We start from the raw sequence: 14,956 nt of genomic DNA on the forward strand, positions 1-14,956 counted from the left end.
TCAAGAGAAATATCTTTTTTAATGACAAGGAATGTTCAGTTCATGATCAGGCAAATATATGGGATATACTTGTCTATTTACCATGTACTTTGTTTTAGTTCCTGTTGATGGGTTCACGCATCTTTATTATCATTAAAAATAATAGAAATGTTCAAATAACTCCTTATATTGTTCTCAGGTTGTTAGAGTTTAAGTATACATTGTTGAAAAAATGCTTTCTGTAGTGTCGTAACCCAATGGTCTGGTGTCTGTGAATAGGCAAGATGTTTTACAAGGCGTTTCCTGTGAAACTTTTGAAAGTTCTTCTGATGCATTGAAGCAGAGAATTAATGGGATATATGTACCATCTCAAAGATTTGCAGTGTGAAAATGTATTTTCCTATGTAACTATAAGTTCAAAATTGATTTAAATAAACAATTTGATAGCCTATATGCAAAGGAGCTCTGGTAGCATCGTGGTTACGAATCGGGCTGCAAACCGCAAGGTCAGCAGTTCAAAACTACCAGCTGCTCCACGGGAGAAAGATGAGGCTTTCTGCTTCCGTAAAGATTTACAGCCTTGGAAACCCTGTTCAGGGTTGCTATGGGTCAGAACCGACTCTATGGCACTTAACAACAACAACAACATATGTAATGAAAGAGGAAAAAAATGGTGTCTTTTTATTTCTAAAGCTAGCACTTACCAATGGTACAAACTGTCTCTAACAATTTGAATGTTTTATAAATACCTCTTAACTGTGGTGGTGGTGATTATGTGCCGTGGAGTCGGTTCCAACTCATAGCGGCCCTGTACAGGGTATCTGAGGCTGTAAATCTTTACGGGAGCAGAAAACCTCATCTTTCTCCCGTGGAACACCTCTTTACTAGCTGCAGAAAAATTTTATGTCATATTGGTAAATTCATGGTAAATCACTAGATAACCTTCATCTTTCCATTTTGTAACCTTATTACGATGAAAGATTGCAGTCTCATATCATTCATATGGACTGAGTCCCAATTGTCTGAATCCAGGCTCAGTAGGATGCTTACTTTCAAGTCCATTACAAAATTGTGTTAGCAATCTTGAGAATAAAAATAATCCATAAAGTATAAATTTGCCATACCTGTAGCTGTCTTAGCACAATTGTTTCCATTTTTAAAAGGTTGGTATTTATCATTCATGATTTCAAGAAGAAAATAGGTATGAATTTGTAAATATTCCTTTTACATTGTTTCAGAGATTTGAGTTTTAGTGTCCATTTACTTACTATCTGAGACATTTATACCTATCAGAGCTGCTGAAGATTTGCTGTCACAAATCCAGAACAATTACCAGAACCCACAGGAAGAGTTGAAGGCATTAAAAGCAGCAGTCAACAGCCTCCTTTCAAAGCACAACAGTGAACTGCAGGCAGGCAAAGTCTTACTTCATGAAGCCAATTCAAAGACCCAGGAAAGCAGCCGTCTTCTGCTCATTATCAATGCCACTATGAAAGAATTCAAGGTGAGTCTTAAGCCAATCTCACCTTTTGGATGAGAGCTAGTGACCAAATTTCCCAATGTAAATTGTACCCTTATCAGAGCCTTAAAAAGTGAGTCACCAAGTATTAACTTCAGCACAAAGCATAAGACTCCAGTGTTAGCAAGTTGGCTTGCTTTTATAAAGTACCCTTAACAGGTGATTTTTTTGCTACAGGATAAAAAGCTGCATGTTCAAGAAGAACAAAACTTGACTTCAAAGCTAATTGCCAAAGGAAGAGGATTGATAGATGTTACCACTGTACACGCAAACGCTGCCCAAAATGCTCTAAATGTAAGCACAGCTTCAAAACTGTATCAAAAGGGTCTGCATGCACCTCACAGATATGCACACATCTACAGGAGTCCCTGGGTGGTGAAAATGCTCAATGTGCTCAGCTTATAACTGAGGTTCAAGTCTGCTTAGAGGAGCCTCAGAAGAAGGGCCTGGTGATCTATTTCCCCAAAATTAGCCATTGAAATCCCTAGGGAGCACAGTTGAAATTAGCCATTGAAATCCCTAGGGAACACAGTTGAAATTAGCCATTGAAAGCCCTAGGGAGCTCTGAAACACATGAGCTTGTCATGAGTCTGCATCAACATGTTTACATTTTGATTTCTCTATGTAGCAGTTAGAGAATCACCGGGATGAGCTACTTCTGTGGAATGCAAAGCTTAGGGGCCATGTAGATGACTTGGTCATGCAGATGTCCAGAAGAAAAGCACTTGACCTTGTCTACAGAGCTGAGGATCATGCTGCTGAGCTCAAAAGACTATCAGGTGTTCTGGACAGGTAAGCCCACACCTGTACAGGAATTTGAGAGATCATGCCCTGTTGATTAAAGAGAATAAGAATGATTACTTCTTTACAATATTGAGTCATTCTTCTTCCTTTGTGCAAACATGAGAGTTCTCATTGCTGAGGATAAGCACTGGACTGATAAATTAAAAGTCAGTATTTCAAACCCACCAACTGCTCTTGGAAACCCTATGAAGGGTCATTGTGAATCAACCGACTCAATGGCACATAACAACACTGTACATGTCAAGTAGGAGTCTGGTAACATAGTTTACTGAACAACATCAAAACAAATACATGATGAAAAATGCAAATGGAAGTGTATAGAAATTGAAATGAGTATGATGCTATATCTAGCCCTCAAGGTTTGTTAAGCACTTATTAAAGTGTTCTGTGCTTTGAGAGGTTGCATGTGTGTCTGAACAAGGATATTAATTTCTTTACATTTGTTTCCCTTTTTTGGAGCTTATGATTTGGATGGCTTTATGCGTGGATGGAAGGAGCCCTGGTGGCACACATGGTTAAGCCCTTGGCTGTGAACTGAAGGGTTGGCAGTTCTAACTTACCCAGCAGCACTGCAGGAGAAAAACTGGGTTATATGCTTCTTTGAATATTATAAGCTACGACACCCTATGAAGCAGTTCTACTTGGTCACATGAGGTTGCTGACTTGGAATCAACTCCATAGCACCTAACAACAATAAGATGCATGGATGGAGAATGTAGAATAGATGTTATCAAAGGTCTCTTTCTTAACCCCTGAAGGAGTCCACCTCCGGTCATTTTCTGCTGCCTGAAGGTCTACTCTACCACTGCAGTAAAATTCTTTTATCTTCAATGTTTGAATATTTGTTAAATATGTCTTTAATCTGTTAAAATTCCTTTAAACAAAATTTACACTTTCTGTTTTAAAAAAATATTGGTGCCTTTGTTCCCTCACCCTCTGCCCACACCCCATCCCTAATCAACCCCAATTCAAAGATTAGGTTTTGATTTGTCAAGGATGTGACCAGGTGATTCTCATGGGAACTGGTATCTTAGGACTTATTGGTGATTTACATAATATTATGGGCTAACTGGTAAATTGATCTGTTTAAAACTTATTCTAAAGTATGGGTGGAAAGGAACTGAATTCATGGAAACATGTTAGCTTTTGTGGTGTGGTGTGTTTTGTGGAAGGGAAAGTATCTTCTTCAATTTGAGGAATACTGGTGATAAGCAATTAGATCACAAAAGAAAGCAATAAAAATAATGTAAGATAGAGTATCACATAAATTACGTGTTTAATTACGTGTGTCAAAGGTGTACATATGCCACAGGAATCAGGCATAAAAAATTAAGATTGCATAGTTAAATTCTTTCTTTTTATCTCCTCTCATCATTTCCCAAAAGGGAAAAATATATTCAGACTACCCACATAGCTAGAATAAAATCTCTATTACTTAGTATAAGAGTTGTAAAAGAAATTTGATACAATGCGCAAGGTTAAATCACATCACTAGCTTTTATTTCTTAATCACTGGGTTTTGCCAATCAAATAGTAACAAGTAATACCTGTTCATGACGAGTTTGGGAATCACTCAACTCAATAGCTTTGGGGAGAAAATTAAGTGACTTACTCTTCATGTGTCAATTGTCAGATTTTATTTTCGAGATAGAGCTGGATAAAATTACACCATTACCAGTTGGCAAGTTTTTAAGCGATTTGCCCACTTGTAAGAATGAAGCTCATCTGATTGAAAATACTATCTGATCGATCTCGGAAATCTCTAGTGAATTTCATCAAATTGGTGTATACCATTTGAATGATAAAATTCTGCATCCTTGTATATGCTTGGGAGTGCTGCACTTCAAAGCCCACCAGCCTCTCTGTGGGAGAAAGATGAGGATTTCTGCTCCTGCCAAGATTTACAGCCTCAAAAACCCTGTACAGAGTTGCTATGAGTCAGAACTGGCACAAGGGTACTAGTGCTAACAGTAACAATATATGCTAAGGAAGCTTTTTGAAAATGAATCAGTGCATTTCAGGACAGACTATATTCAATGCAAACTTGCAGCAGCATCACAGCCATATGCAGGGATTTGAATTTAGATAAGGGTGATATAAACTGATGAGTGAACAAAAAGACAGGAAATAGCAATGACTTCTTTCAGTAGAGATTAAACAGCGAGTGTGAGTGTTGTCATGACAACTTGGCTACTGCTTCTCAAAGATTACTCTTGGAGTTCGAAGAGAATCCATATGTTGTTCATCATTATTGATACGTTTTAAAGGGAAAACTAGGAGGAGACTTTCAAGAATGGGAGGCAATTATAGTTTTAGTGAGTGAACATAAAATTTTATTTAGCTTATTATAACACCTCTAATTTTGCCAATTTGATAGCGGCCTGGAAAATGTCAGACATGTGTCCCTGAATGTGACCAATGCAGTCTATGGCCATTCCAACATTCAAAGCCTGATTGAAGAATCAGAGAGACTGGCAAACCACGCTCTCAGGACTGGAGCTGAAGCAAGCCTGGTAAGGAATGCTCTGTGTGCATGCCTTCTCTAGGCACTCTCCAGAGATTTTCCCATAAGGCACAGAGGCCAAACTCTATGCTTCTTGACAGTCTTTTTCTTGTGGAATCTGTGTATGGTTTCAATCATCATATATAGGTTTCAATTTCTTAGGATAATAATATTTTTAGAAAAACTACCTTGGTGTGGCTCTGTGGACCGCACCGTCTCTTTGAACCACAAGATCAGTGGTTCAAGTTCACCAGCCACTCCTTAGAAACCCTATACAGGATCACTATAAGTCAGAAGTGACTCGAAGGCACTTTACAACAACAAGGACTAGTGATGTAGAGGTGAGGAAAATTACACAACTTCTTATCATGACAAAGATTTGATACTTGCTTGAGATACCTTTCTTTACCTGTGGTAAAATCTTTGTGTAATGTGTGTTTTCCTCTTTATACACTTAACAGTCTTTGTATTCTTTCTGTTGTCCAGTTTCCTTTCTTGTTGGAACTTGACTGGAGGCTACTCGGAGAGAGTTGTCTTCTTTGTCTCCAGCTAGATTCCACCTGCCCTCCAGTAACTATGTTCAAGTTGTTCTATTTTCCAGTTCTCAGACGTCCTTGTTTCTAATGGAAGAGTGGCTCTCCATCGCAGTTCCAAATACCTGAGGGAAGGCAGTGGCCTGAATAGGAGGCACCAAGGTCAGTTTCCTGGAATTGACAGTGTTTATAAACAGAATGAATGTGGGCAGATCCCTGAGCAATCTGTAAGAATGTTTCCTTTTTTCAACGTAATTTTCAGATTAGCATTTTGTTGTCACGTTACTATTCCAGACCTATCATAGAAACACACTCAAGTCCATATCTCTTATCTTCCATAGACACTTTAAGCTTTCTTTATAGTTAGATTTTACATTCATTGCTTTTGCTTGTGTGAGCTGTCATCGTTCTTCATAGTATTTGTTGGGTTAGGTCATCTTTGATTGCATGTAGTCTACAGTTCCTTACAGAAATATGGTATGTTTGATATTAATTTTACCATTTCCCAGGAAATATAATATTAGACCCATGGCAGGTTCATATTTGATATTATCAAATTAAATCATAATTGACTCATAACTTTCACATTAATTGCATTTAGTTCTTCCTAAGAATTTTGATAAGCAGTTACTTTGCATATATTGTTAAGTGCCATCAAGTGAGTTCTGACTCATAATGACCCTATACAAACATAATGCAACATGAAAACAAGAGTCAGTTGAATAAGATACTTACAAAAGAAACTATGTAGGCTGATAAATTTTTATAGCAGATAGTATGCTTTTCACCATAATATATCCTAAAATATCAAAAATATCAGCAATTTTCCCATAGGAGTCAATAGACTACTTCCGTGTCTGCTACTGGCTCCTTCCACAGCTGTCTGAACCAAGAGCTCAGATATGTCATGGCTTTAGTATCTCTATTATGGACACCACTTAGAAATAATGTTTTCTTGCAGTATAGAATGTGCACATTGCTGATCGTAAGGCATGAAAACTGACAGCAATGTTGATGAGCTGTGGTTTCAATTTACACAACAATCAAAGATATTTTCTAGACCATGAAATAGTGAACTCTGTAGCATTTAAAATGTTAGGCAGAACTACAATACTCATCAAGGATTTCTTAAATTCTTATGGTATTTTTGACCATGTATTCAGAATCCAAATGTGATTGTATATTATGAACAGAAACTTAAAATGTAAACGTTTCAATTGACAATTGGTCAAGCTTGAAGAAGATTGGGTTGAGTGGGGTGATCAGAAGTAAAAGGGAGGAACATTTGCAGGGGAAGCAGGTGGGAGATTGGGAGGCAGAGCCATAGGCAGGAGCTGGAGTTTGGAGCTTTAAAACCTAAAGGAGAGAGGTAAGCAGGATTTAGGTATGGGTACAAAGTTAGTGAGTTTGATTAACTCTGAGTGATCTGAACACATTTGTTTATCCTTGAACTTAAGTAAATTCAACATGACATTTAGGAGGATATATTAGTAAAAAGGAAAATCAGCAAAGTAGAAAGTAACCTGACAAGTTAAAACCCCATTCTTAGCTTCTATAAACTCATTGTCTGTTGGCAAAACTTTTAATATTGGGAGTCTGTGTGCAAAACTGTCATTTGTGTAGATGGGATCAGGAGTAATAAAGGAAGTCATTGCCTTGGTGGCTATTATAAGTAGGCAGGCTAACCTAAAAGGAAGCACTTTTCTCCCTCTTCCCTCTTAAATAGGTATTGCATTGAAATGGAGTGGATTGAAAAGAGCAGTAAACAGATTTCAAGAGAATGCTGATAAAATTACCAGGCAGGTCAATGACTCACTCTTGATACTTAGAGCAATCCCTGAAGGTAAGTGGAAAGGGATTTCTGGATTTAATTACCACCTTCTCGTTGCAAAGCTATTACACAAGAGCCTGAGAAACTGCTGCTGCTCAGCTGACTATGAGTCCTACCTCTAAATGAGACAGAGATTGATACAGTTTTGACTTGCAAAGAAGTCTGATTTGAAAGTTAAGATGGCTATTTTTTTTCAAATAACTTCAGAACATTTGCATTGAAATGCTAGAATTGTACTCATAAAAGCAAAAGCCTTAGAGACTTCATGCTGCCATCTTAATTGCTTACTTTGGGAATAAACTTGGCCCATGCCATAGAAGAAAGAAGAGCAATTCAAAGAGGTCAGTAAGTAAAGAAGCTAGAATGTTCTTCATTTGCTTTAATGGAAAATGCTGAATTCATTATAAATGTGGAAATTTATTTGTATTCATGAGGCAATAAAAACATTCTATAGTAGGCTCGTGGATCACTTTAATATTGATGATTTGGAAATACAGTACTAATTAAAATGTTAATTAGAGTAACTTTTACAAAATCATTGTGCTCTGGGGTGTTATTTACAGTCCCTCAAATGTCTTATAACTCTTAATAAGCATTTGGGGTTTTGCTGTTGTTGTTTTGAAAGTCTTAAAAGATACCCAAACTCATCTCCAAAGATCTTTTGTCGCCATGGTTCCATTGTAAGCATGGGAACAACTATAGGGAGCTTTGCTTTGGACTTCTTCCTCACCTTTAAATCAATGGAAAATTTTCTTATCTGGCATTTTCTTCCTTTCTTAAGTTAAGGGCAATGTAACAGTTACTGATTAAGCAGTTAAAAAACTTTTTATTCAGAAATAATTTCAGACTTACAGAAAAGTTGCAAGAAGAGGGAATGTCTTAGAAGGGAAGTCAAAAAATATTGCTACTGGAGTTCCAGTTCATCCATGCATAGGTTTATTCCAGACAAAACCTATTTAAACATGTCTCTGTGACTGTGGTTGTACTTTTTTACTTACCCTCAAAATATATACTTTCAGCAGATTCTTCTAATATTAATGTGTTGCCTTGTTTGTGCTTAAACACACCACTGCCATCAAACCAATTCCAACCCATAATGACCGTATAGGAAAGAATAGAACTGCTTTGTAGGATCTGAGACTCTCCGTTTCTATAGGAGCAGGCAGCCTCATCTTTCTTTCACTGTGCAGTAAGCAGCCCAGTGCTTAACCCACTGTGCCACTAGTGCTCCTTAAAATAGATAATTTGTTGTTGTTGCTAAGTGCCGTTGAGTTGGTTCCAACTTAAAGCAACACTGTATAGAGTTTCTGAGGATCAGCTGGTGGGTTTGAACTGTATACCTGATGATTCACAGTTCAATGTTTATCCTATAGCCCTACACCAGGCATCAAAACATCACCCAGAGTGTTATAGAATCACTGTGAATTCTAGTTTTTGTCTGGAAACCATGGAGTTACAATTTGCTGTTCTATCTGGCAATTGGTTGATGTTATAGGCAAACACTGCTTCCTCCAGCACAGAACACTTTTACTGGTGAATAAAATAACTTCCCAAACCTTCTTATCCAGACATGGAGTAATTTGAAGACAGTGTTTAGTGAAAATGAAAAGGGGGTGACAAAAGAGACTGGATAAAGAAGTTTAGCTTATTAAGGTAAAACACTGAGCACAGGGGAATTAGCCATTGCTTTTGTGATCTAGTTGTGTAATGAAGAGGCACATGAGAGACAGTCTTAGCATTGCCATGAAAACATAGCCCCATTCTGTATTCAACTAATAAGAAATATTGAAGTGCATTTCTCTGTAAAATTTTATTTGTTCCAGTGTTACATTTTCCCCATGTGTTATCACCAGTGCATGCTCAAGTATAAATTCGTTTCAGGTGTCAGAAACCAAGAAACTAACACCAAAGAGCTGGCCGCATCTGCAAACCAGAGCGCAGCAAACACGCTGAGGGACGTTGTGGCTTTGAGCCAAAAGCTCCTGAATACATCCACTGTCCTGTCCAGGGTGAACTCCACGTTACGAGAAACAAATGGACTCATGCGCGACTCCTCAGAGACCAGTACGTCAGTGGTTTTTGTTCACATTGTCAGAGTTGGCACCATGCAGACTCTGAGCTTGTAAAGTACAAACTCGCAGCGCCACAGTCTGTTCACAGTCAAAAGTCAAAAGGCTCTAGCAGTCTTAGACAATGCACTTCTCATATATTTACCAAAATTTCAAGGATTTGATTATTTAAGATAATCTGTAGTATATCCATTACAATTCTGATGAATTAGTAATGAATAAATGAACAGATTTATTTTGTCCTCCCTCCCTCAACTTTCATTGCCTCCTCTCACCTCCTTGTATTTGTTAGCTTTGTTAGTTGGAAGAAAAGTTAAAGATGTGGAAACACAAGCCAACCTTTTGTTTGATCGGTTGAAGCCTTTGAAGATATTAGAAGAGAACCTGAGCAGAAACCTATCAGAAATTAAACTGCTGATCAGCCAGGCCCGGAAACAAGCTGCTTCTGTGAGTGTGGGGCTCCTATCCTACCCTGCACGGCATTCCTGTAGGAACACGAGCGCTCTGAGTAACACCAGGTGCCCTGGAATTCCTGTAGAAATGGCGCCCAATAACCCCAGTCTCCTAGAACTCCTACTGACCTGGCTCTCAATAAAACTCACTTTCTCATAGCATCTTTTAAGTGTATTCATTAAGATACTTTATTTAGTATACTTCAATATGTTTTTTAGAAATCTCCATATCTTTTTGAGGATTTACCGTTATTTATTTATAACTACCCAGTTACAGTTGATGTCAAGTCCACCCTGATCCATGAAAGCCCCTTGTATCCATTGGATTTTCAATGGCTGACTTTTTTTAAGAAGTAGATCACCAAGCCTTTGTGTTGAGGTGCCTCTGAGAGGACTTGTACTGCCAACCTTCTGGTTGGCAGCACAGAGTTTTTACTGTGCATACCATTCAGGGATTCCATTTATAGCTTCAATGTAGATTTATAGATTATAATTGTTAACCTAGTGGGATAGAATACGTTGCCTAAGTACTATCATTACTCTGATTTCCATTGGTTGCATGTAATGTCACTTGATCATTTTACCAATTCAGCTTCACAAATCCAAGTACTCTTTAGAATGTCCATTCAGTATGGACCTCAGCTCTGGGAGATGTACATACACAGATGCAGTTCAAATGTGCCACAGGACGCAAGCACATTGACAGCACAAGCTTGCAGATGTGCTTATGGCCTGCAGGGCTCACAGCACTGGCTGTGTTCTAAAGGAGGGTCGTTTCAGGGAAACTGCAAGAGTAGAGAGAGAACACGTGGTTGTCTTGCCCATGGGGCCTCGGGGAATAACTGGGACTGCTGGTCTTGTATTTAGTCATCTCAGTCTGTCCAGCTGGGAGAAAGGAGTTCTTTGTTCTCTCTCAAGGGACCTTTCTATTGAAAACGTATGTAGATTATATACCTGAGCTTTGGCTTCTATTTTAGTTGTTGTTAAGTGCCATGTAATCTATTCCATTTGGACTCCTAGTGACCCTGTATGGGTTTCTGAGGCTGTCAGTCTTTTCTGGAGCAGAAAGCCTCATCTTTCTCCAGCAGGGTGGTTGGTAGATTCCGACAGCTGACCTTGAGGTTAGCAGCCCAACTCAGAATCCACTGTACTTCCAGGGCTCCTTAGTGCTATGGTAGATACAATCTTATAATCTTTAGGGTTAAGATAAGGTATATACACAAATAACTACTAATTATAGAAATATGTGGAATCCTGGTGTGGCACTGTAGGATAAGCACTGGATTGCTAGCTACAAGGTCAGCAGTTCAAAACTACCAGTCACTCTCAGAAACCATATACAAAATTGCTATGGACTCTGTGATATTAAACAACAGTAACACAGAAATATGTAATAAGTATAATAAGCACACTATAAATACTTGCTGAATAAATACATTTATCACTCCTTCACTTATTCGCCAAATGATTGTTGACTATCCATTTTATGCTTTGAGGGCTCAGGTGGCTTGGATATGGTCCTTGGCTTTCAGGAATTAAAATTTATGAGAGCACAATAGTTTCCTACTTAAAATACTCTTAAAAATCCATCACTGACGTTCCTATATTTAAACACTTTGTGAACTAGGATAATTTTCACCATTATCTGATGTCTCACTTTTTGAGACCCCAGCCTTCATGAGCTATCAAGGTGGGAAGTTGTCTTGCAGTGAAAACCAGTTTGAGCTCTGGGTGAGCTGCCAATGTTGTCATGAAATGATGGGGATGCTTCCCCTTTTCTCTGCAGATTAAAGTTGCTGTGTCTGCAGATAGAGATTGCATTCGGGCCTACCAGCCTCAGATTTCTTCTACTAACTACAACACCTTAACACTAAATGTTAAGACGAGTGAGCCCGACAACCTTTTATTCTACCTTGGGAGCAGCACCAGTGTGAGTTATAGGCCTGCAGAAATTAACGGGTTTCTTATGGAAATATGTATTTTTGGAACTGATTTTTTGTGTGTGGGGGGGCGGGGGAATGGTCTTGGGAAAAATCACAAATTCTGCTAAGAGAGCTAAATTTTTGCTTAACTAGTGGCATTAGATTAAAAATAATCACATGACAAAGGTACATCCTCATGAAAAGGAAAATGATATTTCAGAAAATTTCATCTCCTTACCATCTTAATCATAAGCCTGAAAACAGAACTCTGCAGGACCCATTGTGACCCTGAAGGAATGCGTTCAGCTTTGGGTCTGTAAAATCAGTGTTGGTGGTTATCAGCAGGAGAGGAGAGGCATGTACCCTAGTTGGGCATATCCAAATTTCAAGCTTAGATTCTGGGGGTTCCCAGAGGGAATGCCCCCTGTGGAGCAAGCCCTGGTTGCACCCCTGTGCCAGTAGGAATTGGCCAGAACCTTTGGGTGTGTAAGGACAGAAAATGTTAGAAGGCCATATGCTACTTGCCATGACTTCTTAGAAGATCATGTGCAAAATGCATGCACATTTCTGATGTGGGAGCCACAGCTCCTGGTTTACTATGTGTCTCACATCAAGTCATTGCATCCTCAGTAAATGACTGGGAAACAAGTAAGCACAAAGGTGCTCTATGGCCTACTGCAGATGGGCAGGGGTATTACCTGGGAGCTGTGCTTGGAAGAGGCCTTGGGGAGGATCATGCAGTCACGAGCTAGCTGAGAGTGTACAGTAGTGGTTACCATTCCAGAGGATCTGAGTCTTGGTCCAGCTCCAAGGAGGGGAACATTTATAGACAACCGGAGTATTGTTTTTTGGGTTTTGGTTTTTCTAATTTTGGAAGAAAATACTGTACAATCTCATTCTCTAGTGTTTTGGTAATTCAGAAAGCACGTCAAGTGTATAAACTCATCCCTTCCTCAATACCCTGCCTCAGGAGGATTTCCTGGCTGTGGAGATGAGACGAGGAAAGGTGGCCTTCCTCTGGGATGTGGGCTCTGGGTCCACAAGATTGGAATTTTCAGACTTCCCGATTGATAACAACAAATGGCACACTATCTATGTAACCAGGTAAGAGTGAACATTCTCTCCTAGCATGACTCTATATTAAATTGCATTTGCCTAATATCTTATAAGTAACTACATGCTTGTAACAATATATAATAGGCTTTGAAACTTCTAGGAAGTCAGATTATAATCAAGGAATATATGGTTTAGATTAGCTATAGAGAATAGGAATTTTTCCCTATTATAGAAGTAGTAAAAGGAGCTCTGGTACCATAGTGGTTACGAATCAGGCTGCGAACCTCAAGGTCGGCAGTGCGAAACTACCAGCCGTTCCGCAGGAGAAAGATGAGGCTTTTTGCCCCCGTAAAGATTTACAGCCTCGGAAACCCTATACAGAGTCACTATGAGTCGGAACCGACTCCATGGCACATAACAACAACAACAACAGAAGAAGAAGTAAAACTCTATTACCCCAAATCAACAATCCAAAAGAGGGAAACAGCTAAAAGTTTAGGTCTCCTTGAGCACGGTAGTGGTGAAGCAGATGGAGCCAGTCCAGTGAAGTATTAATAGAGGAATAAATGACAACATGGTAGAAATTTTGTGAGATTGGCAATGGTGAAGAAGTAGACGACAGAAATGACGGATACAAGATGGATATACCTTTTCTTAAAATTCAGCACAAAGCAAAAGTCTTCCTTAAAGCCCCTCACCAAAGAAAACTACATTTAGCAATTTGAGGTGCGTCATTCTTTTCAACTTTTCTCTAGGATTGTAGTTTGCTGTTGTTGCTGGAATTTGTATCTTGCTTTGTTTTTACAAGGTAGTAGAGTCCCTGTGTGGTGCAAATGGTTAACATGCTTGCCTGCTAGCCAGAAGGGCTGTGGTTTGAGTCATCCAGAGGTGGTTTAGAAGAGATGCCTGGTTACACAAGTCAGCTCTCAAAACCCTTATGAAGCATAACTCTACTCTGACACACATGAGGGTGCCATGAGGTGGACTTAACTTTTGACATTATCAGCAACTGAAAATGAAGATAGAGGTGGTTGTGGTGTGCCACCAAGTGGGTTCTGACTCACAGCAACCCTATACAGAGCTTCCGAGGCTGTACATTTTCACAGGAGCAGAAAGACTCATCTTTCTCCTGAAGAATGACTGACCTGTGGTTCATAGCTCATTTTGTAATCCACTATGCTCTCAAAGCTCTTTAATGAAGGTGGTATTGTTGCTAAGTACTGTCAAGTTGCTTCTGACTCCTAGCTACCCTTTATAGGGTTTCCAAGGAGCTGCTGGTAGGTTTGAACTGTCAATGTTGTGTTTTGCAGTCTAGTGCTGATCCTATAGCACCATACCAAGAGTACTAATGAAGACAGTAGGCCTCAAAATATTGTTTAACTCATTATCTGTACCTGTTTTAAGTAGGAATCTGAAAGGTGACGTGTATGTTTTAGAAGAAATACTCTACAAGACTTTTCAAAGTGGACTGGGGAGTGGGAGAGTGATACAGAACGGAAACCAGAGAGAACAAAGGGAGGGTGGGTATGAAAAAGATGTAGAAACTTTCTACAATTTACTTGAAATTCTAAAAGTGTTCCTTTTTGCAATTCTTTGTAATCTGTAGATTTGGAAACACTGGTTCATTGAGTATAAAGGAAATCAGCTCAACTCAAAAGCCACCAACAAAAACAAGTAAATCCCCTGGAACAGCTAAGGTTCTGGATATAAACAATTCAACACTTATGTTTGTTGGAGGACTTGGAGGACAAATCAAGGTACAGTTCTGAGAGCTCTCCAAACAGGGCTGATTTACTATCTATAACCTAACTTATATATGAGGATTGTTGTTGCTAAGTGCCATTGAGTCAGTTCCAACCCATAGAGATCCTGTATAAAGTTTCCGAGGAGCGACTGGTGAGCTTGAACCACTAACCTTGCGTGATGCTGTGTGTTAATGCACTCGACTCCATGGTTGGTTTGAACCACAGGCTGGCAGTTCAAGCTCACCGGCTGCTACTTGGAAACACTATACAGTGTTTCCATGGGTCGATATCGACTCAATGGCAATTAACAACAACAAAAATGTATGAGGATAAGTCAAAGCATTGCTATAAAATCATAGACACCCTCATTAATCAAAAGTGTCAAAATTTGAAGCTGTTGTTTCTCAACATATACTCCATCTGGAGCTATAGACTTCTGAAGGCAGTGTTACCATCTCTCTAACTCTTCCCCCCAAATTCTTCACTCTTCAATTTATATCAGGTCAAAACAAAGTTTTGTCAACCTACAGGGATTCAAATCCT

The 14,956-nt window shown here is 39.1% G+C and overlaps 1 protein-coding gene across 1 annotated transcript in view; it reads left to right on the forward strand.

The window, feature by feature from the left end:
• LAMA1 (laminin, alpha 1) overlaps nucleotides 1-14,956 on the forward strand; it is a 217,941-nt gene that overhangs the window by 159,898 nt on the left and 43,087 nt on the right. Inside the window, exons 37-47 of the mRNA XM_006868714.1 lie at nucleotides 1,273-1,483; nucleotides 1,676-1,792; nucleotides 2,127-2,290; nucleotides 4,680-4,815; nucleotides 5,407-5,500; nucleotides 7,065-7,181; nucleotides 9,051-9,233; nucleotides 9,531-9,685; nucleotides 11,477-11,620; nucleotides 12,583-12,716; nucleotides 14,275-14,425. Coding sequence (XP_006868776.1) covers nucleotides 1,273-1,483; nucleotides 1,676-1,792; nucleotides 2,127-2,290; nucleotides 4,680-4,815; nucleotides 5,407-5,500; nucleotides 7,065-7,181; nucleotides 9,051-9,233; nucleotides 9,531-9,685; nucleotides 11,477-11,620; nucleotides 12,583-12,716; nucleotides 14,275-14,425 — 1,606 coding nt within the window. The remainder of the gene's footprint in view (nucleotides 1-1,272; nucleotides 1,484-1,675; nucleotides 1,793-2,126; nucleotides 2,291-4,679; nucleotides 4,816-5,406; nucleotides 5,501-7,064; nucleotides 7,182-9,050; nucleotides 9,234-9,530; nucleotides 9,686-11,476; nucleotides 11,621-12,582; nucleotides 12,717-14,274; nucleotides 14,426-14,956) is intronic.

This window comes from Chrysochloris asiatica, unplaced genomic scaffold (genome assembly GCF_000296735.1).
Source record: "Chrysochloris asiatica unplaced genomic scaffold, ChrAsi1.0 scaffold00122, whole genome shotgun sequence".
NCBI classification, from domain to species: domain Eukaryota; kingdom Metazoa; phylum Chordata; class Mammalia; order Afrosoricida; family Chrysochloridae; genus Chrysochloris; species Chrysochloris asiatica.